Source organism: Zootoca vivipara, chromosome 8, assembly GCF_963506605.1.
Source record: "Zootoca vivipara chromosome 8, rZooViv1.1, whole genome shotgun sequence".
NCBI classification, from domain to species: domain Eukaryota; kingdom Metazoa; phylum Chordata; class Lepidosauria; order Squamata; family Lacertidae; genus Zootoca; species Zootoca vivipara.
The window spans coordinates 39,988,107-40,012,867 of NC_083283.1; the positions used below are offsets into that span (position 1 = coordinate 39,988,107).

The following is a 24,761-nucleotide window of genomic DNA, read 5'->3' on the forward strand; positions in this document are numbered from 1 at the left end:
GAACTTATTTTAATAATGTCTATATAGCCATTACAGTCAAACAGATGCTTAAGAGGGCAAATGACAAATTGTAAGAGGGAAAACAGGGGGGGGGGGAATGAAGAAAAACAGCAGTAAGCAGAGAGACAGTTCTATCCAAAGGAATGTGTTCAAAAGCAAGGGAAATCTTTGGTTGGTGTCCAAAAGAATAGTGAAGAGGGTTTCAGAGTTGTAGCACTAGCAGGAAAGTTTCTGTTCTATGATAATGTATTTGCAACCCAATCAGCAGAAGTACTGTCTTAGCATAAAATGCCATCCTCACCAACCTTGCTTATTTTTTTAAAATGCAATATTTTTTTATCATTTATACTAATGAAAAGCCTTTAATAAACTTAGGGTAATGAATATACACATTTCTATCCTGTTCTTCTAGTGTCCATGTACCACTCAGTGGGATCACTCTTTATTTCTCATATGCGAGCGGCATCTTTATTCATTTATTGGTACAAATCAGATACCGGCAGTATAAAACATGAAAAGGAAGGGGAAATGAAAGAACCAGTGAACAGAGTTTTGGATGTACTACAGCCTGTGCCTTTTCAGACGTGGTACTTTTACCCATTGTGAAAGTTCATAATACACATTCATAGAATCTTGATATCATATTCATAGACTCATTGAATATATGAGTCGAATCGCTGAATTGGAAGGGACCACAAGGGTCATCTAGTCCAACCCCCTGTAATGCAGGAGGCCACTCCATGTCTGAGCATACCGGGGGTGGGGGTGGATAGCAGGGCCATCTTTAGCATATGCACCACCGGTGTGCAAAGATCCACCCAGCGCCCCCAAATTTAGTTGTGCAAACTCAAAGTTGTTGGTGTTTTTGGGGGAAGGAAAATCGCTCACCTCTAATAACGATTCAGCAGAAATAACTGCTTTTGTTTCCTGACTCATCAGGATTATTTGACGTTATGGAGTAACAGAGCAACAGAGGGGGGGGATGGGGACTTCCGAGAGGGACCGGTATACAGTAGGTATACAATTGACGCCCCCCAGAATACATTTGGTGCTCCCCAGAATTCGGCGCTGGAGTGCCCTGCACCCCTTGGACCCCCGGGTAAAGACAGCTGAGAGAGAGTTAAAGCTACTCAGTCACCTGGATTGGGAGGCCTGCAGTGGCTAGGGTGGGGAGAAACAGAGAGAGGGAGAGGGGGAGGGGAGGGGGAGGGTGGGAGAGAGAGAGAGAATGGAAGAAACCTGCACTTAAGAACAGGACTACAGTAAAGTTGCATCTTGTAAGGAAGAAATAGCACACTTATTATGATTTTAGGTAGAAATACTTAATTATTAACGATGGTTTATACCATTTAAGACACATCATCCCTATGTGATTTACACAAGATGTTAACATTGCAATATAAAAATTTCCACAAAATAAAGCAATAAAACAGTCAATACATAAATCAATAATAATGATTGCTGTTTGCACCTTATATGCTATTATTATATCCCATCTGAGATTGGAATGAGAAAGAACTGTGTGAGTTGGGAATGAGATCACAATTGTTATGAACGCAAATCTATTTGTCCCTATTTTTTGATTTGGTAACTGGGAGAATTAGGCAAGGCTTATCTATTTGATATGCAGAGGATACACTAATACACACACATCCAAATTCAAAGAAGAACATACATACTTGTTCATTATGAAATTAAACTGAGCATTCCCTGTTCAGATTGCTTCCTAGTCTAAAAGCTCATCATCAGAGTGAAGCTGATTCGACGACTGCTGGAGTCCCAGCTTCTCTTCCAGCTGGAAAGATATCAGATCTTTTCTGGTGATTATCCCAACAACCTGGTTCTGCAAATCAACAACTGTCAGGTGCCGAAGGCCCAGAGACCGAAATATGATGTATGTGCGTTGCAGTGAGAAATGGGCTTGAACCGACACTGCTGATTTGTTTATGTAGGGTTCCTGCAAGATAAAGTAAAGGACACACTAAGAGAAAACAGGGGTAACCTTATCATATCTTAATTCCCAAATGAAAGAAGAGCACAATGCAGTGGTTGTTGTTGTTTTATCTCACTTGTACATTCAAAATATTTCCTTTAAAATAAACATGTTATAATGGTGGTTTCATTTTTCACTAGAATTTCACATTGATACAGGAATATACACAGATCATACAGGGAAGGGCAGTTAAAGCTAAACTCCAGTAGTACGTTCAAGAGTTCTGCATGGCTTTGATAGGCATGTGGCAGTTTGTTAAACCAAATACATTTTATAGTGAGGTTTTGTTACATTGCTCTTAACAACATCCTACAGCATTCCACAGCAGATGCTTGCAGGAAGAAAGAACGAAAGAACAAAAAGGGGAAATAAAATTAATCTATTTCTAAGAAGGCAATTTCTGGCACTCTGAATACAAGGTAATTTGGCTGAAGAACCACTGCAGCCACCAGTTTTGCTACGAGCAAAGCAAAGAGTCACCTCACATAATTTTTCGTACATGGAGATGGGCTCCGTAAAGTGGGGTCAGGGTTTGTCTATAGCTGCCAAGTTATCCCTTTTTTAAGGGAAATTCCCTTATGCTGAATAGGCTTCCTCGTGAGAAAAGGGAAAACTTGGCAGCTATGGGTTTGACACATAAAGCTACGGAGATTATTTCTGGGTAGGAAAAGCTAGACGCACAGCACAAGTGTATTTTGCCACAACCATGCTAGTCAGAAAGCTGATGTGCAGAGAGGTGATCTCATGGTCAAGGAAACATCAGGTATGAAGTGGCCTTGAGGTTAAATCCATTGTTTCTACATTTACTGAATTGTCACAGCAGAAAGTTTAATGCAGATACACAATTCCTAAAACTAAAAACAAACACCCCAAGCCCAGAAACATTCTCACTTGGTGACAATCACTCACATTTTTATAGTTCCCAGGCTAGATTACTGCAAAACACTCTTGCTGGAGTTTCCCTGACAACTGTACAAAAGCTTCAACTCATGTTGATGGTTGCCCCTGATGAATTGCTCCACTGGAAATGTACACAGCACTGCTCAGTGTGATCTACATATTGGTTCTGGATGGTCCTCAAGACACAAACTGGAAAGCCCTCAACCATAAAGCCCCCAACCACTTGGATCCAACATACGTACCATCTGCTACTTCTCTTATATCACAACCACAAGGTTAACCAAAATCACCTTAATGGGGTTGCTGTGTGTGTGCCATAGGTAGGAGACAATGTTTGTACAAAGACATATGGCAGTCCTTAGGCTGTCCCAATGAAATATTGTCATGCACAGACCATACAGTGCTGCTGCTATTCTTCTAGTCACTTTATGAGAGATCCAAACAAAGCTGCCTCTCACTTTAGCTTCCCAACACAGCAGTGAAATATGAAAATATATATGGGAATACGGAGACAGGAAAATAAGTTTTTCATTGTTGTGCTGTTGGAGCGATGGTTTGAGAGCGGAAAAAACTCAAGAGCTTCACCATACATTGTGCCTTTGCAATTCCATAGGAGTCAAACACTGACATTTAAATGATTTGTTCCATTAACACTGGATCTTTGCGCCAATCTGGAACGTGTTTTAATCGCAAACCCCCTTGAAATGGTTGCCTTTGTTGTATTTTCTTGTTGGCTCATCGTATCAACATCTGTTATGTTTATATAATATGAATTAAAACTCAGGAATGCTGTTTGTACTCGGCTACTTTGTTGAGAGTGTAGCGTCCCGAGATTGGCAGTGTTTATGTAAATCAGTGTAGCTGACAGAGCCGTCATAAACAGAAGAGAAAATATAACAAACACATTGTTCGTGGAGGAAATGTTTGTTTTCAGAGCTGGCTCCGCTCTTACCAGATTGATGAAGCGTTGCTGATACTGAGGGTCCGTAGTGTAGCGACCCAACAACATGGTCATCTGTTGCTGATTAGGCGGTTTTTCAACTCTGATCTGCAATAGACAAGATACACCACTATTATTTTGTGCAGTGCAATGCAGCCAGGTTCAATTTCTAGCAAGGAAACCTATTAGCCAGAAAAATTCACTGAAGTTCTTTACCCGATGGGACAAAGGTCCTTGGGGGGAAAAAGACATCTGAATTCAGCAGATCAAGGTGATGGTTTCTGTACATGCTGTAGTGCAAGGTGAGAGCAGTTAGAGCTTCCCACCCCGGGAGGGTAGCCCATCTAGGAGAAGGAAAACTCTGGTCTTACACCTCTGCTGCCTTGTGGATCTTTGGGAGAAGACAAGACTAAGGAGTAAACCCTCTACACAAATATGGAGTGGAGCCCTTAAGATGGAGGATGGCACCTTGTATGCCTCCTTCCAGCAACTCCTGCAGCCAAACTGGTGCTAATTGTATTGCTCTGCTTTCCTTTGGACCACATCAGTGACACCAAGAAGGGGGGGGGTCTTGTTGTATAGGGCGGCAACCCAGGACCTCCATACACATTGGCCAGGCTTGCACCTTAGGGAAGTCAATTTGGGGCTGCTAATGCAGCGGTTTGACTTACAGAAGCATACTCCATTGTCTCTTGAGACAGACAGATGCTAACAAAAACAGGTGGTTTCGGCAGATTGAGATCTGGGAGAGGCAACTCATGGCGGATTGATTTATATTCCACTTTTCTGCAGTGCCCCAACTCAGCATGGATTCACAACAGGTACAAATACAACAATATATTCCATTACAGGTTGATTACAAAACTAGAAATTATCAAAATTACCAAGACCACAAAATAAACTATTTCAATCATCAATAATCATCAGCCCTACAAACTTCTATGTAATCATCTCCCTTGTAGGAACTGGATTTTCCTAGAATTATTGCTTGAAGCACTACTATAGTGCTCCACTACTTTGAAATTGTTACATCTGAACACATGAAAAACAGTCACTCACATTCTTACTAGCCTTTTGCAGCAAAAAAATTCCATTCTGGGAATAGAATAACCAATAAAGCTAGGCTGCTACAAGCAGGAAGCAGGGGGAGGGGGAGGGGAGGGGTTGTATAACATGCATGTAGTTTTTACCAACCACTTGTTTCAAAACTAGAAGTATGATCTCCAGCAGGGCCAGCGTCAGGTTTTGGCAGGGCCCTGGGCAAGATGCCCAGAGTGGGGTCCCTCTCTGAATAGACCCATGTGCTTCACATTCCTGTATCTACAGCCCTTTCATTTGCCCTCTTCCATTAGGCCTAATTCTTAGAGCCACTTAGCATGAGAGGATAAGGGAATTGAAAAGTGCTGTTCCTAGCTCACTTACTGAAAAGGAGCAAGTGAACAGACAGCAATAGGGAGGAGAAACAGCAAAATCTGGGGGGGGCACAGAGAAAATCAGTGGGTCCTTTGCTAGGGGGTAAGCCTCAGTAAATGCCCACCCTGGTCCCCAGATTCAAAAGTGTTCCCTGTTCCGTGTGTGTGTGTGTAAGATAAATAAAAGGGCATTTATTACCTTCTGATAGGAAAGAAGAGGTGTACAAGATTCAGAGTCTTCTGTAGTCTCCTTTTCAAAGACGGCTTCGTTTTCCAATAGCACACAGAGTTCAAGCCTAGTTTCATGAAGAATACATTCATCAGTAGACCAAATGACCACTCCAAAATAGCTATGAGATCAAGATTATTATTTTGACCAGAATTTTTCACCTATGTTGTTCCTCTGGGCATTAGCCTTCATGGCTCAATTCTGTACTCCCAGTGAACATTCAAATAAACATCAGACAGGGGATGAGCTCATACAACTATTAGCAACTAACAGAAGTGTTACACCAGTGCTCCCCAACCTTTTTATCGCCGTGGACCAGTCAACGTTTGGTAATTTTACTGCGGCCCACTGAGGGGGAGGGACGTTCCTTGGGCGGCCCGGTACCAATTGATCCACGGACCGGTACCGGTCCATGGCCCGGGGGTTGATGACCACTGTGTTACACCATAGTCTTCCATACTGCCTGGCCAAAATTCACAGGTAAGAACCAAATCCCTATTATTTTGTGTTCTCTACTTCCCTAAAAGGAGAGGAAGTCCAAAAGTTGTACTACCACTAGGTTTAGTTTCCTTTGGGGCACTGGAGACCTACAGTTTCTTTGGAACATATGACAAACATAAAGTCAGAGGCAGTTGGTTGGCCTACAGTGAATGTGATAGGCTGGATTAGGTGGACTTTCAGTCTGATCTAGCTAAGTTCTTATGCTTACAGCATGTATGTGTGGCGAACTGAACACTGTATATCTGGAACCTGATTCAATTTTCAAATAGCTATTATTATGGGTCTGTTTGAAAGAAATTGCCTCACAGAGAAACAGAATTGGTTTAACAGATATATCAAATGATACCTTGCGGAAGACTTGACATGCAATCCAAACACAAGCTGAACAAGGTTGTATTCAGTTACTCTCTAGTTCATTCAAGTGGAGTTTTAATAGGTAATAGACATTTTGTTAATGTAAACAGCAGGAGCCAATGCAAAATTATTATCTAGTTGTAAATGTGCAAAGAGCATTATGATATTTATACTCGTACAAATCCTGTGAGATAGCCCAGTACAATGTCAGTTTTACATTTGGAATCTTAGCCATTGGCCTCTTCCCATTTGGCCATCTGAGATCTCATTCATACCTACCATTCAATTCTGTTATGAGTTGACTTTTTCTAGACACTGTTAAATGTCATTAAAACTATGAGCCTGAAAAGAGTGACAGCTGTTCACACATTAGACAACTTTTTCAGTATACATGAGCCATTTACAGACATTAGATCCGAGTAGAATGAACATATTCATGTTGGATGGATTAATATTGCTCCCCTCACATTTGAGCAGTCTTTAAACCCAGATCAGGTGTCACTAAAGGCTTCTATGAGGCTGACTGCTCTAACTTATCCCGGACACAAGTCAATACTTCTACCTAACTTGACTTTGTTCCTACACCAGTTGAGGTTCATGTAAAGAGCCAGTAGAGTACAGCTTGCTATGCAATCAAAGCCACTGTAAAAGGTATCATGTAAGTGGAGGCCAGTGTGGGACTAGCAACATCATTCAGGCTACATGCAAAGGAAGCTTTGGAGTTAGGGTGTTTCAAAGGCAGTTTATGGAAATATGGCAAGTGTTCAATATATCTATCAATTCCAGCAGAAAGTCTTTGTGGCACTGTGCAGACTAACAAATCTATTATGGCATAGGCATTCACTGACTCATATCCAGGAAAGCTTATGCCATAATAAATGTGTTAGTCTTTAAGATGCCATGAAGACTTCATTGTTTTTGCTGCCGCAGACTCACACAGTTACCCTTCTGGAAACTATCCATGTTACTTTGTTTTCCTCTTCTGGCAATAAAGGGTTTAGGAATTCCCCAAGCATGAACATGCTTTATCTGGTATTCTTAAATAACAGCTCTGAATTGAACTGAATTGAACTGTGCTCCATACTCTGCTTCATAACATAAGAACATAAGAATCAGGCCAATGGCCTTTCTAGTCCAGCATCCTGTTTTCACGGTGGCTACCCAGATGCCTGTTAGATGGCCACGGCAAACATGACCTGAGCACAGCAACACTCTGCCCACCTGTGATTCCCAGCGACTGGTATTCAGAAGCCTATTGCCTCTGTTAGCAGAGGTACAACATAGCAGTAGCCATGATGTAACAAACCATTGTAGTTACGTATATTGTATGTGTGCCCTGACAAAAGCTGCCCAACTTCAAACATTTTCACACCTGAAGCAAAAGCTCCAAACAGGGCCCCTTGGACCACTGTACAATGCTCATTGTTCAGGATACAGAGAGATGGAGTCTGGGTGCAGGAAAATGACACCTTCCCTGCAGTTTGCTGCCTGAACTGTTACATCATAGTAAGGATGGCTGCTGGAAGCTTATAAAAAGTTGTGCTGTCAGGTGAATTGCATACATATGGTGCCAATTTCTGTGCATCTGCTGCTCCAAAGAGAATTATTTCACCTACTTTATTGAAAGGCAATTAAAGATTAGATATCTGATCACCATAAAAAGCTGTAAGAAACAAAAACAACAATAATGGTGGTTTGCCAAAAATGAAAATCACCCTGTTTTAGTTATGACCTGGAGTTTGTTATTTTCCTAATACAAGCCCATACTAGCTGTGTTTTTAGGAGTAAAACAAATGTCCCATTTAGCACAATGCTAAAGAAAAGGAACATTTGTTTGCCACCCGAATCTAGCTGGTAAGTTTGATCATATTCCAAATTATTCAGCTTTGGCCTGAACTAAACCAGCAGGGAATCACATAGGAGCTAGGCTTTGAGAAATGAAAGAAAAATCCGGATAATGAAAAAGGCACATGGACACGCAATATGTCTATGCTGCAACTACGATGAAGGAAAGTTTTGGAACACCTCTAATGAAAAACAATCCAAGGCTATTAACTTGCCACATTCAAGAGAAAAATGAGCACCCATTATTTCACTTGGACTTGCAGAAGTCATGCTTCAGAAGTATAACAAGATCATTCTTTGATGTTGCACATATCCTTCCTATCACATCATCAAGTCTCTAAAACAGCAGCCCAAGCATGTTTCTTGCACTATATTTTGGGCTTAACAGGAAGTTCTAGAGATCAGACGATGAACTGGCAATTGTTACTCTGCTCTTTATTTATTTAGAAAGGAAGAAACCCCTTTAGGAAAGAACCTCTTTTCAAAGATAGCCTGGCAAAGCCTTAGAGCATTTTTATTTTATGATATTAGCTATGAAACAGGCATCACAAAGACACACATTTAAGATTGCTCATTTGTACCCAAAGCTCCCACATTAGATACTATTCATTCCTGAGCACTATGCTGAAGCTATCAGAATGTACCCCACCCTTGCGCAAAAAAATTCTTTCTCTGTAGATATGGAAAATTCTACACATTAGGGAACTGGCAGACATATTATTATTATTATTATTATCCCTGACAAAATAGTTACAAAATGCACTCAATGTAGATTAAGCACTTGTTGTGGAGGTACATTTTAATAAAATAATAAATAAACAAACAAACAATAGTCCAAGGTGAGATAATCAAGACATCACATTTCATCCTGCATTTTACTGTCTACATTTGACTTTACAGAAATGTGTCTAAGAATATGGGGTATACAGTAGTACCTCTGGTTATGAACTTAATTCGTTCCGGAGGTCTGTTCTTAAGCTGAAACCGTTCTTATCCCAAGGCATGCTTTCGCTAATGGGGCCTCCAGTGTGCAATTTCCGTTTGCATCCTGGGGCAAAGTTCAGAACCAGCAGCAGCCACTTCCGGGTTAGCGGGGCTCGTAACCAAAAGCGTTCATAACCAGAGGTACCACTGTACATCCAATGAATAATGAAATTGAAGGGAGTCAGGCAGATCTTCTTGTGCAGAAGGTTCCACAAGCAGAAAAGTGTTATTTGTATGTACATACAGGCTGTTGCACAATTATTTCACAAGTCGACCTGTTGTGATGGAGTCTTCTGTTGCCCAACATTTATAAATGGACCTCTGTTAGCACAAGAGACACCCATAGACTGAAAGCACCGAATACAATCCTGTGAGTGGCAAAATTATACAACTTGATTATAAATATATTTCCAAGAAGAGTAACTGACTCCGTGCAGCTTCAACTTCCCCCCCCCAAATAATCTTTATTCCTTTTCTAAGAATAAAAAAAAAGATAAATACAAAAGATAAAAAATGACAAAAAGACAAAAACTACAAAAAAGAATAAACAATAAACAATAACTATAACAGCAGTATTTCTTAGTTGGTCTTTAAGGTGCTACTGAAGGAATTTTTTTATTTTGCTTCGACTCAGACCAACACGGCTACCTACCTGTAGCAGTATTTCTTGTTACTTAACATTGTGGACTTCCTCGATTCCCCCCTCACTGGGTCCATTTTCAATCCATCCTTAGCAATTTTCATATTATAATTTGAACCATTTTCTAGCACTTATACATTTTTATCTTCCTCTAATTCATAAACAATTTCCTCATTATCCCTCATATATTACTAATCTATTATCATCCATTATTCTTAATCTATAATATCAAATAGTCATTACCTTTTATTAATTTCTCAATATCCATCTTCAATTTCACCCCTTAACCTAAAACTAATTCCCAGAAATATCCATAATTTTAAACATTACTTCTTCTATCCATATAACCTTTATACATTTACATCTACCGGTAATTCTGCCCCCCCCCCCAATCTCGGAGTCTCCCAGACAGTTCAGCAAGTTCCATAGAGCAATCCAGTTTCGGTCCATCTTAACCAGTCAGAAAATATTATCCATTATTTCTTCTCACCCCACTCCCATTCTGTCACAATCTGACAGCCACTCATCTTTCTTTCCCCCCTACTGCTTCTCTAACTGCTACACGATGCCAACCATCAGAGTTACCACTTTTCAATCCTTTGAGAATTTTTATTCCCATTAAAGTCTGCCCCCAGTATGGGTCCTGCTCTCCATATCTCTCTCTGGGAGAACAATATTCCACACTGGTTCTTCTTCAAAAATCTTTTGTCCCAAGCATGGGTCTTGCTTCTCCCCTCTCACTGTGTGAGCAATGTTCCAAGCTGGATCTTGATAATTTTTTTCAACAATTTGGTCCATCCCTTCCTCTTCTTCTTTAAAATCATTTACAATGTCCAAAACAAATAAATGTTCATTTTTTCTCCTCTGGGCTCTCTGGTTTCTCCATTCTTTTTTCGGTTTCCAAGCATTTCTGGTTTATCTTTTCAATCTGCATTGTATTCTGTTGTACCTCACTTCTGATTTTCCATAACAATTTTAAAAGCTCCTCTTGGAAATCAGAAAAGTCAGGTGTTATTATGTCTACTGGCATCTTGCTCTCAAATTCCATGGGTTACAGCCAAGGTTACAAAACAGGAAATGGCGCAGTTTATATCTCCAAACTTCAGAAGCAGAAATTATATCCGAGCTGGTTGCAAACTAGCATTTTCAGTTCTTCTTCCTACCTTGATAGTCTTATAATCATTTACAGAAAGAGCAATTATCAAACTTCTTGTTCGCAGCCATATATTTTTCTCTCTCTTTGAAACTGACAGTTCATTACCTCAGAGAGGTAAACAAATTCATTACTTTTGTGATGTCATAATGGCGGCTCGCCGATCCCTCCAGGGCCCCGACTCCAGCTTACAATGGGACTTTCCCCAGTTCAAAATAATTTTTTTACAGGGATTTTACTAAATTCAGCCCTTCTCCCCTTAACCCTGTCTCAGGGGGAAGGATTTCAGCCCACAGCTACAACTTTTTCAACCAGAATAAGTTGCAAAGCCAATTGATTTAATTAGTCTAATTCAATGAGATTTACATTTGACTGAGTAGAGAAAGACAATGAGGCAGCCTTCAAACTGAGTTCTCGGACAATGCAATGGCTGCATTAAATTCTTCCTGCTCCACAGAATCACCATCCACAACTCTCAAGGCCCCAGACCACCTAATAAGGGGGCAATTTTCAACTAAAGATACTCCCTTGTCTTCAGTACTCTATAGCTACTGCTGGAGTTACATTATTTACCACTGCATCCAAGGAAGAATAGAAACATGTAGAACTATTACATGGGGGGCAAGTTATATTTATTTTTATTCATCCGATGTCATTCTACTACAGCCTTCCTCCTTTTTGGAAAACAGGGTGGAGTCACATACTAAATCATTCCATTGGGCACAAAACAAAAACACAAAATTACCCTGTTATAAAGAAAATGCAGCATTCTTGCATTCATTTATATATATATTTTTAAAAAAACATCAACAATGATCCTTCCTCTGGGTGGAGTACAAATTAGAAAGGGTGCAAACGAGTCCAAGATTATGACAATGTGGTTAAATGGTAGTCAACAAAAACCATAAAAGGCAGAAATAAATATTTTTACAACTAAGCAACTGGTGTAAACTGGGGTGAAGGAGAGCATACACTCTGACAAAGCCAGTGTAAATTGATAGTAAGACAAGTGAAGAAGGAATCCAAAGAAGCAATTACTGAAGAAATAAAATATAAAAATGCATTTAAATACATCCAAAGCAAAACCTAGCCAGGAGGTATCAGTGAAATTGTTAGATGATAAAGGTAGTAAGTTTTGTCAAATAAACAAATTATTTTGCTCTTTCAAAATAAACTTTAAACCTTTCCTTGTCACTTTTGCTCTTGCCGGGTGATCAGAAATAGAAAGTAGGAAGAGAAAACATGCACCTAAATGTTTAAGAGGATTTTAATTGCTGCGCCTGGTTCTGAGACTGAACAAAATTCCCTGAAGAGGTTCTTGCATCTCTTTTTCCAAGTTGTGGTATTGTGTAAAAAATAATAATGTTTATAATGAACCTAGCTAACTTTCAATTGCAGATGACTCCATCACATACTTGCACTATAGGACAAATATATGATCAGTCTTTCCATACATATTAACATTCCCATCATGACCATATTTGAATCTAGCTGTTAACATCATATACTTACCTCAAAGCCACCCACAGGCTGTAGTTTGGCTACATATGTTTTTCATTTGCCTTTCAGAATTATAATTCACACACTACATCACTCCAGCTCATTCTGAAAGAGCTTTGTACACCTGCACAGCTATCTGTGCAAAAAAAGCAAACCCTTTACTTTTTCAACAATGTGAAATGATGGCATTCTTTGGCATAGACATTTTACGCTATGCTCCAGACAGCTGCCTTAGAGTGATCTAGAAAAAACTGCACAAAGAAAAAAATAACTATATAGAAATTATTCATGTATAGACTAAGAGATTATTTGCATGTAGATACTGCTACAGTATTTAAATTATAATCTTATAACTTCCCAACATTATCATCTTTGTAGACTGCATATGTTCACATTTAGCAAGGTCAGATTACAATATAGGGTTGGAAGCTACACATCGTGTATCACGTCAGACATTTTTCCATTCCCATTTGCTCTGTTTCAAATTCCCTATTGGGCCTTACTACATTTTTAGCAGCAACGAATATCAACGCTACTGTGTTCAGTTATTTACTGCAGTTTTAACAGCACTGTCATAAAGGGCAGCATGTGATACTCAGAGTATACCTAGTGAAATTAATGGGTTTAAGTTAGTTGTTTTTTTAATGGGTCTTCTCTGACTATGCCACCCTCAATAAATAATATAATGATATAATCAGATGCCACCCTCAATAAATAATATATACACTCTGCTTTCAGGCAGTAGTTCGTACCTGCCTCATCTCTCATAGGCTCAGGAAGGAGCAAAGTTCCAAAGGCAAACTGAGGGAAAATGTTCAACATTTTGGTATTGCAACAGTGGTGTTTGGCCTTGATTTTCAGGGCAGTTTGTAACAAATCCATAGTTCTTATTTAAGAAATACAGAGTGCCTAATGTTGTTTATCCCAGTCTCACAAAATTTCTCCCATGGCTCTCATTCATTTGTTTTTATCCTAGACATATCAGGAGAGGTGATACTTCTGAGGACTGGGTTTCTCAAAGAAGGAGCCAGGAGATGGTGGGAAACAACCAGACAACAACAACAACAAAGCAAAAAATGATCATCAGCTAAAAATGATGTGCTGTCCTTGGTGCTAAAGGTCCATGGTCTAAAAGACAGACAGAAGCCTATTCATATATCTGGTAGACATGGATGCCAAACAAGAACACACAGGTTAGACCCATTCCCTGTATACCAACAAACACACCAGCCACAAACACACCGGCCACATTCCTGATGCTGCAGTTTCAGTGACATTCTATGGAGATGAGAATCCTGGAGAGTCGGTGTTCCCACCCTTATGGAATAGCCCTACATATATACATCTGTACCCATACTGGCTCCCTAGCAAATATGCAGCAGAAGTGAGTCATGGCTGAAACACAGCCTCCAAGGGTAAGGACTAGCCCACATGTTCTGACTTACACACAGACACTTCATGCACTTATTCAGGCACCAAACATCCGAGTATGGGAAGATAAATGTGTTCTGAATAAGTCACGAATGGAACAAAATATTCAGTTAAAAAAGTACCCCACTTACTGTATTAAGCACTCTTCCTAGAGAATAATATTGAAACAAATCACAATCAGGATTTGCCTCCACTGTTTCTCACTGATGAAACACATGTGTCCCCAAGCAAATGTTGGCTTAGCAAGTTTTTTATTTCGTTTGCCAAGCAGAGGAAAAAGTATACCTAATAAATATACAATAACACAGACGTAGTCCTTTGGATCAATTATTTATCTCTCAAAGGATATTACTGCATAATGCAGCTTTAAGTTTTCAACTTTGTCATATTTTCTAAACTATGATCTCTTCGATTTACTTTCAGTTATGTGACACTGCACTTTACTGGAGTGAAAGCATGCATTAGCTAAACAATGCAGTTTGGAGTTAGTGTTCCCATGAAAGTGTTTGTCTCATCGGGGGTGTCATTATTGTTACTGAGTACATCTGCTCTGCCATTGCTTTCTAACACAAGAGCCATCTCTTACCAGAGAAACTAACTCAAGACTATGGATGTTTTCGAACAATCTTCCAGATTATAGATTTGAGGAATTTTAACAAGTAACTGCCTCAAGGGCTCCCCCTTCCTCACCACTCCTCTCACATGCAGGGCTTAATTGATGAGTTCCTGTTATAAGCAAACCACAGTCGGCTATCACAGCAAAACTAAGGAAGGATTATACCGTAGCTCAGTAGCAGAAGCATCTGCTTTGAAAGTACGGTAGGTCTCAAGTTAGTGTTGCCATATTTCAAAAAGTGAAACAAAAGTTGGTGAGTTTTTTGGGCAAAGTTGTTGAGCTTTTTGGGCAAAATAGCAAAAGAAAAAAATAATGAATATTTTGGAGCTTTTTAAAAAGTAAAATCACACTCCAAACAGCACTGCTGACATATGTCCAGATTTTTCTGACATTTTCCCAATTTCCTCTTAGACACTGCTTCCAGCAACAGTATTCAAGGTATGTCTAGAAAATTCCAGATGTATGGCAACCCAATCTCAGATGCAATCCCTGGTAGAAATGTAGAAATGTCCTCTCCTGCCCGGAATCCTAGAGAGAGACTGTCAGCCAATGATAGACAATACTGCCCTAGATGGACCAAAGTTCTGATTCAGTATAAGGTGGCATGTTTATGTTCCTAACCAACAAGCTATGGGTTTGAGCAATCTCACTATGCAAATTAATATTAAATATAACTTATTATTCTTTTTGAAAACAGTGTCAAGAAAACTAAGAGGGTACATTGATATTTTTCCCTTACAGAGATGCTTTGCTACTACCTGTGTGGGTACTACCAGCACTTCACACTTTCACTTGCAGTATGAGAATTCATAGGAGAATTCATAGGAGAATTCATAGGAGTTCCGAGATAGCTGCTAGAGAACCATTCACACATTAGTATAATTCTAATGTGGAGTGTGGCAACATTTTCAAGTCATCTAATTACAGTGCCTTATTTCCCGGTGCACCAGAAACAAGCCTCAGTTTGCAAAAAGCTGAGCTTCAAATAACTCTGTTGTCAGAATGAATCCTGAGAAACTGCATCCACCAGTTTGGAAAGGCAGGAATGATGGATGGATGGATGGATGAATGAATGAATAAACTCACAGATTGCTAGCTAGTGGCAATTCATTGCCTAAGGTCATATTTTTTACCAGTAGAGGAAATGCTTAGGATGAACTCCTTCAATTTAAAATAAAAAAAAATCCATGAGCAACCAACACAGGGCACAAACTATGCTGGCTTATTAATGTCAGACTGTCCAAAAATGAGCAAAAAATATCTGCCACCCAAGTGAACTGGCAGAGTTTCCCTCCCCACTTTTATGTTGGCTTACTGTCAGTTTCAGGTTGAATACATTTCTGGTAATGCTCACTCTTTTGCAAAACAGTTTAGCCTGAAGATGACAAATTTCCAACAACCACTGAAATTTCAGTAAGCTCCAAGGATGGGAGGAGAAGGAGCTGCTTCAGTGATGAAATTACACAGAAAAGCAGGTAAACTGCCAGAAGTTTCACTTATTTGCTAAACTGGCAATACAAGTTTTTCACTAGTTTATCTTTACAGGTAAAGTGTTGGACATTTGTACACACACACAATACAGCATTATGGTTTCTGATTAATCACCTTTTTCCGTTTTGCTAAATAGATTGAAAATATTTGCTTTTGATTAAAGGCAGACAAGACAAACAAGCAACAACAGATTTACTGCATTGTCTGGAACAGAAGAAAAGCACTGCTCTCACAGTGACTGTTGCCATGATGATTAACCAGATGCCTGTGGGAAGCATGTAAGCGCTTGTGCTCCCACAGTATGCTGAAGGTAGTACACAGCCATTGTGGCAAGTAGCCTTACCCTCCATTAATTTGTCTAAAGCCTTTTTAAAGTCATCCAAGATGGTAGCCATCACACAAGGATGGGGGAGAAATTCACTTCTATTGGCATTTTAATGCGAAGCTACCCAATTTGTACTTTTCAAACCAACACGCAAACTGAAACACAGCTCCCCTTTGAAATTTGTTGTAGTGTTTCACCTCTAGGGGTCTAGAAAGAGTTAAGTTGCCAGGGAGGTAAACGGCCAATGGGAGCTCTCCAGGCAGAAGCAGGGGTATATAAGGGGAAGCAGGCAGGCAGGAGGGGGAGATAAAAGGAGTTGAGTTGAGGTGGATTTGATGAGAAATAGGGGGTTAGAGAAGCTAGTGAGGTGAGCAGTGGGGCAGAATCTATAAGAGTTAAGAAGAGAAATTTCAGTCAGAGAGAACAGGGGGAGAACTAAGACTGATGGTTAAGCTTAAAGTAAACATAACTGAGAAACCAATAAGAACTGATATGCTTGTAAGATCTGCACAATAAATAAACTTAATTGTTTTGTTCACTGTTCAACTGACTGAGTTCAAATCAATTGTGTACCAGTACACAGATATACTGGTTGGTGGCAGCAAAGGGAAGAAATAGGCGAGGGAGGTATTGGGTCAATAGACCGTCAAATGTCCGGGGACCCTTTACTGGTGTAACTCGCCACATTTGGTTTTTCTCCAAATTTTGCAATGCAGTTCTCCAATCAAATGACATGTACAAAATGCATACATTAGGGGAAAGTTTGCATCACATCAAAAGTCAAATATTAGTTAAAGTAATAATAATAATAATAATAATAATAATAATAATAATAATAATTTATTATTTATACCCCGCCCATCTGGCCGGGTTCCCCCAGCCACTCTGGGCGGCTTCCAAAAAAACAGAAATTCTAAAATACAGAAATCCATCAAACATTAAAAGCTTCCCTAAACAGGGCTGCCTTGAGATGCCTTCTAAAGGTCTGGTAATTGTTCTCTTTGACCTCTAGTGGGAGGGCATTCCACAGGGTGGGTGCCACTACCGAGAAGGCCCTCTGCCTGGTTCCCTGTAACTTGGCTTCTCGTAATGAGGGAACCGCCAGAAGGCCCTCGGAGCTGGACCTCAGTGTCCGGGCAGAACGATGGGGGTGGAGACGCTCCTTCAGGTATACCGGATGTGTTGCATTAGAGGGAATTGCTTGCAAAAATGTGAATATTTGTCAAAACTGCACAGAAGCATATTAATTAGGAGAAATTCACACTCAGACACTAAGACACTGACAAATTCCTGCAAGTGAATTTTATTCATGCACCCCTACCATCACTACAGCTTGCAGTAGTGAATTCTGTTATTTAACTACATGCTGTGTGAAGAAATGCCTCCTTCTGTCTGTCCTGAACCTCCCACTGTTCAGTTGATATGGAAACAGGAGGAAGTGAACTGAAAAAACAAGAAACGGAGAGAAACCAAAACTTGACAGATTTGTCCATCTTTGTGCCTGGTGAGTAACAGGTTCCTGTCTACATTACAAAGACTAAACAACAACTAAACGCAAAGAAAACAGAATAGTTCCTTGGTAATTACTTCTCATACTTTTCACAAATTGATACAAAAGCTTAACAAATGTGCTTATTATAGCAGGAGTCTTTGAACAGCAAAATTCAATGGCCCAAAGACTGAGCCACAATAAAAAAAAAAATACAATATGTGTTGTGAGAGAGCCAAACAAGATGTAAGAAATGCAGGGGCAGTGTGTCTATGGGGGAAATTTGTTCTTATTTTTACTGGAAAACAGTTTCTGTGCTTAAGAAGAGGGATCTGTCAACCCTTTCCTTTCCTGTTTTTTGTCCCCTCAAAATTACTTTCTTCTCCCTTTTCACAACCACAGAGGGAAAGAGAGAGAAGCAGGTTGGGGAGGACAGTTTTGAGCAGACCAATGGCAATCCCTTCCCTCCTGCCATTTAGCCATTTGAACTTGGACCCTCCAGTGCCCATATAATAACAATTCTCTCTCTTTATTTATAAGACACTTACCACAAAAGCCCCTAAGAGACTTACAAAAAAAGGTTAAAAGTCAACAGGCATAACATATAAAGCAATATTTTAATAAAACCATTCCAATAACCCACACACAAATCCAGCAAGGGGAAAACAAAAGCTCCTGCAGCAAGGACATTTCATTCAGTAGCCCATCAACCAGCCATCAAATGCCTGGGAGAAGAGATAGCTTTTAACCTGGCACTGAAATGATGTTCATCATGCTGCTAGGTGGGGCTCACTGGGGAGAGTGTTTCATAGATGGGAAACCACAGCTAAAAAGGCCTTCTCCCTTGTTACCTTCCAAACCTACCTCAGACGGGGGACCTGAAGAAAGGCTTCAGAAGAAGACTGAAGGGTTTGGTTAGGTTCATACAACAAGAGTTGCTGCAAAATATATTGCAAAAGATATTGGGGTCCTAAGCTATATAGGGCTTTAAAGGCTAAAGCCAGCGCTTTGAATTGGGCCCAGAAACTTGCAGGCAGCCTGCACAGCTGTGTCAAGATTAGTGTTATACGATCTGCTCATCTTGAACCTGTCAACAATTAGTTGTGCAGTAGCCAGGAAGATTGTATAGCCAACAGACCACAACTGAACTTCACAAAATCTAAAGTGCTTGTTTTCTCAAGATCTTGGAAGCCTCATAGGTGGGAGATCAGTGGAAACGCATTGGAACAGGTTATAAACTATAAATACTTAGGCATCCAATATAACGCTTCCTGGAAATACCATTGTAAGCTTGCACTTAAACGAGAAGATACTCTATGAAAATGAAATGAAAATAAGGTGGGTGAGAGACACTGGCTCCACAGAGAGAAAAGAGTTACGTCCTAACTACATTATCTTTAGGCCTGGTTAAGATGTAACAACCTCAGTTCAAAAACAGATCCTGGTTTCTTATCTTGATTGCTAAGTACCGGTAGCATGTTACCAGAGAACACAAGATTGTCTCCATTTTGTCCCCATATGACCCCTCTTGCCTGTTAACAGCTATCTGGCAAAAGCTGGCATGCCAGGACAAAGTGTGTTTGCAGCACTAGTCACCACGAACAAGAGAGCTTCCAGTTCCTCTGTGCCTTAGGCTAAGGAGTTCTTGGATGCACAAAAGGCAAAAGTTCCCCAGATTGTAACGCAATTAGGAAAACCCCTTACTACTTACCAAGTGACTATTCACAGCCCAGAGTTCTTCCAAATAGTACCGTACTGAAATGCACTCACCTAGCCTGAAGCATGAGTCTATTCAGTAAAGCACATGCCACCAACCTCCCTTTTTCATCTGGAAATCTTTATTTCTGTTGCTACCTGAGCCGCTGCCAGTTTCTGTCTTTTTAAGGCTATAACTGGTTTTGGCCCCCTGAACTCAGCTTGAATTAAAAAGAGCACTCTTGCAGGCACATATGCAGTATGACGGATTCATGGAACTCCCAGCTTTGGGGCCCATCTCTCACTCCATTGTCCTGCAATCCTTGTTGGTAAACCCTTGCCATGCCACACTAGCTCTTCCTGCTCTTCACCCCAATGTTGAGGACCCTTTGAAGTGTTTTCAGTCAGATCTATTGCAATATGACACATCCTCCCTTCCTTTGATTTCCCCCTCTTTCTAGCTTCCCAGCTTCCACGGCAACCCCCTTTCTTCCCCCTGCTCCCTAAACTGAAGCATCAGACCATGCAGCCACTCACAGCTCACTTCTGCCTAATCTTTCACTCCCCAACTTCTGGGACAAGCCTTCTGTAAATTAGCTTGCCATTCACCTTTTTCTGAAAAAAAAAATCTCTGGCCTTGCCTTCTCAGGTGCCTTAAGCAGGGCCAGCTCTAGGTAGAGCCCCGGTGGCGCGGTGTGCTAGGGTGCCGGGCTGGTAGGCAGGGCACTGTGCGGCGAAGCTGCACGTAAACCATGCTGCGCCCTGCGAGGGCAGGGGCACCGGAGCGATCTCCGCCCCTCAGCGCCAGGGTGCCCGACCTGCTCAACACTGCCCTGGTCTTAAGAACCACAAATGGTGATAATAAACGAATAATAATAGTTGCGAGGAATAATAGTTGTGAGGATACTCTAACCCAAACCTAGGCCAATACCCCTACAATTACACACACTGTGCTACTATATATTGTGGTTAAAAAAGAAATAAAGGTAGTTTTTGAATCAGCTCTATCAGACCTGAGAGAAACCTGTTAGAATATAGCCAGGTATACAGTCCTTAGGCTTCCTGCTTCTCAAACAAACAGTGCCTAGTACTCTTGGGTTCTCATCCCTTACTGATTCACGTGAAGATGTGGCAGACACCTTCACTTTCTATTCCCATTGTTTTGTGATTTAGTGCAGTATTTTACAACTATCAGACACTCTCCCACAACTGGCAAGTGATGGGAAGTTCAAAATGGTATGGGCAAGTTAACAAGGGAAAGAATGAGACAAGCATTTTGGCTTGATCATTTATTAGCATCAGTTCTGGTTTTATTGCAGTAGACAGCTGGGAAATAAATGAGTGGGTTATGTTTATTTAATGTAACATATTCAACCTGGCGGACACCATAGTTTGTGAGCCATGAGCAGGGTAGTTCTGTGGTTTCTCGTATGCTTTTTAATAACAATTAAAAGAAGCAGCAGGACAATGACGGTCTCTTCACACTTTGGGTTGGATCCAGACGTTCATTGAATTTAGGATCCATTGAAGTTAATGGGTCATGGCTTAAGTCCCAGTGGCCTGGTTCACATGACACAGTAAGCCAAACCATGGCTTATCATGGCCACACAAATGCACACACGCAGCTGATTTGCTCCTCCCTGGTGCTTTTTGCTCCTTCGTCACACACTGTGCTAAGCCAAACCAGGGCTTGTGGTTAAACCCTCTCCCTTTGCTAATCATACCTTTGTTACAGGTCATAGTTAGCAAGGACAGAGCTTACATCCAAGTTCAGACAACATGCTAAGCAAACCTTGCCTTAGCTCAGCATTGTGTGTGAGCAAAAAGGACCAGGCAGGAGCAAAGTGATTGCAAGCCTCTCTCCAGGAGCCCACGTATTCATGCAGTCACAATATGCCATATTTTAGTAATTTGTTCTAAACTATTTTAAATATTGTATTTAGGGATGGGGCCACAGATCACTTGATAGATTATCTACTTTGCATGCAGAAAGTATCAGATTCAATCCCCGAAATCCCCAGGAAGGGCTGGGAAGGACTCTTGTGTGGAAACATGCAGAGCTTCTGCCAGTCACTATAGGCAATATTGAGCTAGATGGTTTAATGGTTTGACATTGTATAAGGCAGGTTCTTATGTTGCTACATTGCTGCAACCCACCTTGGGACCATATGCTGCAGGCGAGTAAGAAACAACAACAACAACAACTTGTTAACTGAACCTGGATCCAACCTATTTTGTTTATAGACGAACAGTACAAATGTGACATTTTAAAGTATGAATGTTGCAAATATTCATATAGGCATCATATAGATGCACTTATCAAGAAGACTTGACTAGCTGATTCAATAGGAGAATCTCATTTGCCCTTCACAATATGTGAAACTGCCATGTGTGACAAGGAACATTGGGGGAAATTATCACTAAGATTCAAAATTTGATGAAACTGAAATGAAATACACATTACTTCACCCAAATATGCACATCATGGATTTCACTCTGATAACATGTATAGATTTTAAATCAAGTGACTCATCTTAAGGAACTATTTTTTTATTCTTCTGAAATGCCCAAATGATGTGAGTAAGTGGGTACTCATAGTCCATCATCTTCAGGTTTTCAGGTTTAACTGAGTAAAGAGGTGCCTGCTTACATTCCAACTATTTCTTTTCTTTCTTTCTTGGGAAAAATGCATTAATGGTTGGGGGTAAGCAAGGAAACACTTGTCTAGACAGCAAAAAAGGTAGGGTGTTCTGTTCTAAGTGTGTCCAATTTCTTATGTATGTCTTCCACCCACCCATGGAAGCACACATCTTCTTGTTGTTTGCTCATCAAAACTAAGCCAAAAGTTATAATGTTGGGATATTCCCCCAAGAACAGTTTGTTGTTGCTGCTTTCTTTTTTGATTGAAATACCATGATGGGATGGAGGCTATTTGTATGGTTTGCTTGTCTGTGAAATAATCTATTATAGATATCTGTAAGGGATGAGCGGAACAGCAATGTTTTGCACTGGGCCAAACAACAGGAAACAAGGGCTGCATAATTAACAATAGTTGGGTCAAACATGTGAATCTGACCATTTGCTTAATAACATGGCTTTCATGTTTTATTCTTCTTAAAATTATGTAAAAAATAAAAAAGCTCATTAAAATAGCTTATGGACAGAGTGGTACAACAGGAAAATGCAGTATCTTTGACTAGAAAGTTTTTCAAAGGAAGCTTGATTACACTTACTAACATTTGTATCCTCAGTATTTACCAATAGTTTCCAAACTGGCTTCCACCCAAACAGCAAGAGTGGGACAGCAAATGTTATGGTGGGGATCAGCAATTCCCAATTAGTTTGCAAGCTGCCAAATTGCTAGTTGCTGCAAAGTTACCTCAAAACCACTATCACAGTGGACATGCCACCCTAGCAGTTATATTTAGATGCCATCATTCCCTGGAAATTGTTAGCATATGAGTAGCTATAAGAAGTAGTCATTGGTCTTCCTATAGAGCTGAGTGATGCCCATGACCATTAACACTTGGCCTTTCCCATATCTACTGCTTTCTCATCCTTACCTTCTTTTCTCAACTGTGACTCCTCCACTAGATTGCATGCACCAGATACCCAAGGTCAGTGAAAAGAAAACAAAAACTGGAAATTATTGCCAAGCATTCCTAGGAAGAGCCCAGCTGTGCCAAAACAACCACAACTGTGTACAAACACAGGATGCAATCCTCCATTACAGAGGGCATTTAAGGCGGGTTTCCCAACTTCCTCTCTCTTGTTTCTTGGTCTCTTTTCTGATAAAGCTCATTTGGCCTCCATAACATCCAGAATTTCCCTCTAAACAGGTAACTGCTGCACTAAAAAGGCAGTAGCTTTCATCATAAAACATAGCCTATGTTTAAATTATTTGTGCTTTTGTATGACTACTAAAGATCTCATATGTCCATATTTTCTATTTAAATAATTCATATGCTGCTTTACAGAGTGGCTTGAGTAACTTTTTTTAATAAATGAAAAACCCGGGTTATGTAGAGAAAATCTGCTATTTATAAAGATTCCTGCTTATCTGTAGTTGTGGACAAAGGTGGGGTTGTTGTTTTTAACATTTTGCAAAATTCACAAAAAGGTTCTTTCTGTCTGCAGACTGACAACTCACCAAGAACAAATGTCAGCTTTGATACAAGTTATTGAAGGATTGGAGACAATTGTGTACCATAGCATTACAAACCAAGTTATTGTGAGGCCAGAAAACAAAGCCATGTATATTCTGTTCTCTTGGAGTAGAAGTGCTTGCTGGTTTTATTTCCTGTTTACTGAAGCAAGCCATCACAAGCATGAGAGACTTTGCTGTTCCATCCGAATTCTGACATGTTTTATCTTGAAAGAGGTGAACTTGAGTAAGAGTAAACAAAGGGAAGTTTGCCAATGATATTTTAAATAAATAAAAATTATGATCAATTTGATAACACACATCCTTCTGATTCATTGTTCTTGTAAGCCTCCAAGTGCCTTGAGGTGTGTGCCTGTTTCTAAAGGAATATTGCACAGAGGAACACACAGAGTGGTTTATGCAAACACGCACTGGCAAAAGTAGTTCCAAACTTTAAAGAGAAAACTTGCAGATCGCAAGCCCTCTACTTCATGACATGTTTTCTCATTAATACGGTATGCTAAGGGCTTCATTCTTTGTTCTAAATATTGGCCTTAGGGGGCACTAATCTTCTGGGAAGAATGTAGTGGCTTCTTACCTCGTAATTGTTCCCAGGAACACCTCTGCCTGATCTGGCTTAGATTTGTAAACCACTGGGAATCCGCTATGGCTGGTGTTGGCAAGGAGTTGAGCCAAGAAAGCAATGTTTTCTCTTACATGGAGAACCCTGACGTGAAGCTTCATGACATCTCTGGCAGCAAACAATTCCAGGTTTAACCTGAAAGACATAAAGCAGACAGCCAACAATTTATTTAGTAAACAAGGAACAAGGCACACCGTACCACATGAGTGTTTGATGACTTTATAATGTGCTGGTGAATTACTTCAAGCTGCAAATAAATTGGTTTTATTTTGTGAATATGTTGTTTAAAATGTAATTAGCCAATAAAGTCATTATCAAGCATGACTTTCCTGCCTATGAGTAAGATGCTTGATAAAGCTAACCAGATGTAAGCATTAATTTTCTAAGAGAAGATAAGAGCCATTAATCAGTTTCCATGAGTTTTTCTGCTTTTTAAAAATGTTCTAATTCAAAATGAAATCCCCAGAAAATTATGT

General features: G+C 40.2%; 1 protein-coding gene across 1 annotated transcript in view; it reads right to left on the reverse strand.

Annotated features, from left to right (window-relative positions):
• Nucleotides 1-1,269: 1,269 nt before the first annotated feature.
• LOC118090177 (chloride channel protein C-like) overlaps nt 1,270-24,761 on the reverse strand; it is a 71,235-nt gene continuing 47,743 nt past the window's right edge. Inside the window, exons 13-16 of the mRNA XM_035125563.2 lie at nt 24,241-24,420; nt 5,445-5,541; nt 3,846-3,941; nt 1,270-1,957 (exon numbers count right to left, since the gene is read on the reverse strand). Of these exons, the coding sequence (XP_034981454.2) occupies nt 1,727-1,957; nt 3,846-3,941; nt 5,445-5,541; nt 24,241-24,420 (604 nt within the window). The 3' untranslated portion in view covers nt 1,270-1,726. The remainder of the gene's footprint in view (nt 1,958-3,845; nt 3,942-5,444; nt 5,542-24,240; nt 24,421-24,761) is intronic.